The sequence below is a fragment of the Caenorhabditis briggsae genome (genome assembly GCF_000004555.2).
Source record: "Caenorhabditis briggsae complete genome, chrIII, whole genome shotgun sequence".
NCBI classification, from domain to species: domain Eukaryota; kingdom Metazoa; phylum Nematoda; class Chromadorea; order Rhabditida; family Rhabditidae; genus Caenorhabditis; species Caenorhabditis briggsae.
The window spans coordinates 2,360,782-2,365,325 of NC_013490.2; the positions used below are offsets into that span (position 1 = coordinate 2,360,782).

At 35.6% G+C, this 4,544-nt stretch overlaps 1 protein-coding gene across 1 annotated transcript in view; it reads left to right on the forward strand.

Moving 5' to 3' along the window:
• Positions 1–4,046: 4,046 nt before the first annotated feature.
• CBG11710 overlaps positions 4,047–4,544 on the forward strand; it is a gene marked incomplete at both ends in the record, with an annotated part of 2,033 nt that continues 1,535 nt past the window's right edge. The window contains 3 exons of the mRNA XM_045243468.1: positions 4,047–4,064; positions 4,114–4,241; positions 4,284–4,452. Of these exons, the coding sequence (XP_045094657.1) occupies positions 4,047–4,064; positions 4,114–4,241; positions 4,284–4,452 (315 nt within the window). The remainder of the gene's footprint in view (positions 4,065–4,113; positions 4,242–4,283; positions 4,453–4,544) is intronic.

Consider the following 4,544-nt stretch of genomic DNA (forward strand, 5'->3'; position numbering starts at 1 on the left):
GATTTTTTTTCTTTTTTTCTCGTTCTCGAAAAATGTCAGAGGGCTTATGAGAGATTAACCCTTTCCACGATCATCCTTCATGTTTCAACGACACTTCTTTTCTCTTATTTTTGTTTTCGTTCTTACTTTTTCTTTTTTCAAAGAACTACACTCCTGACCATTTCCTATTCATTTCCAATTTGGTGGGAAACCAAAAGTTCAGGTGTTGATATCCATTTCCGTAACACAATGTCTCTTATTTGCACTCCATTTTCCATCTCGTTTTCCTTGTCATTCTTTGGTTTTGACCCTAAACAGAAGGCGAGAAAAACGTTTTTCGGTTCATGTACATTTGAGAAATATGTATGTATGTACATAAACATCGAATTACAATACGAAGAAACGACACGAAAATGAAGGAGCCGGCGACCAAAGAATCAGTGCACTGCTCGCACAAAGAGCACACACCTCAAGTGCGCGCTACTCACTTTTTGGGATACTTCTAATGGTTATCTTTTGTACCCCACCCAAAAGCTGTCAAATAGAGACGAAAATGTGTCAATTAGGTTAAACGAAATTGAGTTATGTTTTTGAACTTGGTTCGGTGGAAATATTTTTGATTTTTGGCACCCTTACTGAGAAAAAAAAACAAACCAAACAATTTTTTGCCCTAATTTTCTTTAAATAGTTTTTTTTCTAATTTTTTCAGAGATTAGGATATACATTAACGGTCATTAAGATATACAAAAAAAAATTTTCAGTTGATTTTGGGCCATTTAGACCATTTTCAGGAGTCTAGAGCTCAACTGTCAAGTTTCCGATCACTTTGAGAATTTTGGGGATTTTAAAACAGATCTAAATTGAAAACTTTGCTTTCACAGAATTTTGTAAAAATCCTTAGTTTTTCAGTTATTTGTCAGTTTCTGAAAGACGCCCTTTACGGTCCTTTGTTGCACTGAAAATGTAAAAGATCAGGTGTCTTAAGAAATCGGCAAATATCTGATAAGCTGATAATTTTAAAAAAATTCTGTGAATGCGAAGTTTTCAATCTAGACCTGTTTCACACCTTCCAAAGTTTTCAAAGTGGTCGAAAACTTGACAGCTGAGCTCCGGACCCTTGAAAATGCTTGAAATGGTCAAAAATAAACTAAAAATACGTTCTTAATGTATGTAATTCAGATTCTCAAGTTTAAGACTCCTGTATTTCTCCAACATAGGCAAAACTTCAATTAAATTTTTGAAAATGTTCCGTGAGGTAAACCTAGAACCTTTAAGTTGAAAAAGTTTTCCTAACAATGACATTTTTTGATTCCCAATATTCGATTAGTTAGTCATCCATAACGATTTTAACATTTTACAACAAAAATTATTAACGCGAGAGACCATTCTAGGGTCCCATGAGCAACTTAAATTATTAAACTCTGTGGGTTACTGTAGAAAGCTTAAGAAATCAATTGAATTAAATTGAGTATATTTTAATGTTTATTTTTTTACAAAGTAGAATCACAAACCCAAAATCCTCAAAGACAACCTCCAAGCCCTCTTGGTCCCAGATCAGTAAAGTGCATTTTGAAAAAGTGCAAAGGCTCTGCGTCCCCTGATGCTTTCTTTATCCCTATCACTTCAGCTTTTCTGAACGCACAATCACCTATTTTTAAAACACCAATCAACACAAAGTTTTCCAATTTTCATGTGCTCCCGCGACTTCTCTATTTCCTCACCCCTCGTTTTTCCTTCATCAGTTCTCCTTTCATTCCCGCAACTTGTTTTTTAATGTCTTTTTCTCTCCAACCTCTTCATTTCTTCTCTCTACACTGCCGCAAATTGAAACCTCAACTCAGAATCTTCCCTTGCTATCTCAACCTATGTTTTTTACTTGAAACAGAAGCAAGAGGAGTTTGTCTAAGTGTTTGTGGCCTCCTCGCTTCGTCATTTTTGTGCCCTTCTTCTCGTTTGCTTGTTGATGCATCTCTCTTCGTTTTTCTTCTTCATATCTGTTCCTTAACACGTTTTCTTCTAATTAGTTCGCCCACTCAGAACGTTCGATGCGTTTTTTTTTCTGGTTGGAAGTTTTTCCATCATTTTTTGGATTCTACACCTGCTCAATTCATCCCAATATGATTTTTTTTTAAATTCAAAAAAGTGCAAAAAGATTGAATTCGATGAGCAGGTGCTGAATAGATAGTAAATTGAATACTATTGACATCTCAAAAGGTTAAATGTCTGCTAGTACAATTCGATTTCGAATTACCAGTTTTTCGTTTTTTGAATTTCTGAAACTTTGATAAAAGAAATATTCCGATTCTGGAAAATTCCCTAGTTTTCAGAGTCCCTAGTTTCCAGATTTCCTAGTTTTCAGATTTTCTAGTTTTCAGGCTTCCTAGTTTCCTGATTCCCTAGTTGTGAAAATTCCTTGATTTCAGATTTTCTAGTTTTCAGATTTTTTAGATCTCAGATTTCCTAGTTTTCAGATTTCCTAGCTTTCAGATTCCCTGGTTTTGAAATTCCCTATTTTTGAGATTCCCTAAATTTCAGATTCCCAAGTTTTGAGATTCCCTATTTCTGAGATTCCCTAGTTTTGGAATTTCTAAGTTTTTAAATTCTCTAGTTGTTTCACTGGCAATCTAATTTTTGTGGAAAATATTCTTGATTGTTTTGGGGAATTCCGAAAATTTGAACTGTAAGAATTTGCAACAAGAAACTGAGACTTACTGCTTTTCGCAGTTTTGCAGATTTTGTTTTTTTTTTCAAGTTTTAAGTCCAAAATCTCATATTTTCTATGCTACTCCGACTAGAACCACCATGATCGTCGTATCCACCCTAGAACAGAAGTTTTACAGATGTTTGTCCTGATTGAAAACAAACAGAAAAAAGTGGCGGTGGTAGTGAAAAAAAGTGCCTGTGCCGTAAACATACAAACACACACTTTTGCCATAGTGCCGAAACACATATGCGCATTTCGCCTACTCTTTATCCGCTTTCTCTTTTTCTCTTTCATCTCGAGTCATAATTTATAAATCCCCCAACTCTTAATACTCGAATCCACTATTCCTCTTCTTCTCCAGCCCCATCACAATCCATCATCGTGAACTATGATCCATGGATCATCGCTTTTCTCTTTTCCTTCTATCTTCCGGTCATACTTTGTTGTTGCTATGCGTTTCGGTTTTGAGGCCTAGAAAAGATAGATAAATTGTGTTTGGGACAATTTTTTTTAGTTTGGAAGTTTATGCGGCCCCATTTTTTTAATCTCAAAAAATCCTTCTCAGACTTTTTCAGAATCAGAGCTATACTTACTTCAGTAGATCTCACCCTATAGGTGCACTTTGAGCTTAATTATCTCAATTCCTCTGAGAGATATCAAAAGCCTTCCAACTGATAAATTAGTTTGCAAGAAACCGAGATAATCGAGCTCAAAGATGACGGTTTGTGTGAGCTTCTATTAGAGGAAAAACGGTAGATTGCTAGAGATTGACTTTTTTCTAACGGCTTTCAAACGGCTGAAAAGTTATGTATCTTTTAACTTTTGAAATGACTACAGTGCCCCTGTTTTTTTCTCTAACTCAAGTATAATGAAAGTTGAAATATGATGAAAACCTGTCTTGACAGGAAGGCAAAAACATGTATATTTCCAAACTACATAACAAAATAGGACAAAGTTTCCTAGAAAAAAAACTGCAAGTAAAAGTTCGCACTAAGTTCGGTTTCAGTTTCTCTTTTGTCCGCCTAACCTATTGAAAAAATAGGATCACTTGTCATTGTTCAAATATTGACGGTTTGGTTTAGTGCAGTTCACTGACTTCTACAAATTTTGTTGGGTGGAGATGGTGCTGAGCAATTAGTTATGTTGAAACTTTCAAAACGGAGTTACGTAATTGATATACCGTCTTTTCTCTAATTGAAGCCCGCCCAAACCGCTTAATTCGAGCTCAATTATCTCGATTTCTGTGAAAGATATAAACAATGTGTCCACTGATAAAATGTTTGAGATGATATGATGAATAATTCATTAGTTGACAATTTTTTGATATCTTCCACAGAAATCGAGATAATTGAGCTCAAAGTGCATGTTTAGAGCAAACACGGTATGAAAGGTGGATGAAGCTTGAACCCCAAAAAATTCATATCTTCCAGCGACAAGTAATCAAAACCACTGACGGCGAGACTACGGTAGCAATCATCGAAGAACGTAGTCATATTCTCGATGGGAATTCCACAGATGTTCGTGCCTGGATTGAAATCGATGCTTCCGATCTGATCAAGTAAGTCACATAATTCTCATAGTTCTAAAAAATCAATTTCAGCCCAACCCTCCTAATCTCCTCTCCAGAAGCCGTCGCAGCTTTGGGTCTAGAAGTCGATTCCACAGCGTTTCAAAGATTCGAAAACGTTGGATTATATCTACCAGGAATCTGTTCAGAATACGTCCCAAAAGCTATTGATGAGTTTAATAGTAGTAGTTTTGAAGGTACAGTAATATTACAAAAATATGAAAAAAAAGAAATACAGGAATCGAAATCGAGGGACCTATTGGTGTCAATATAACCGCGCTGGAATTGGCAGGA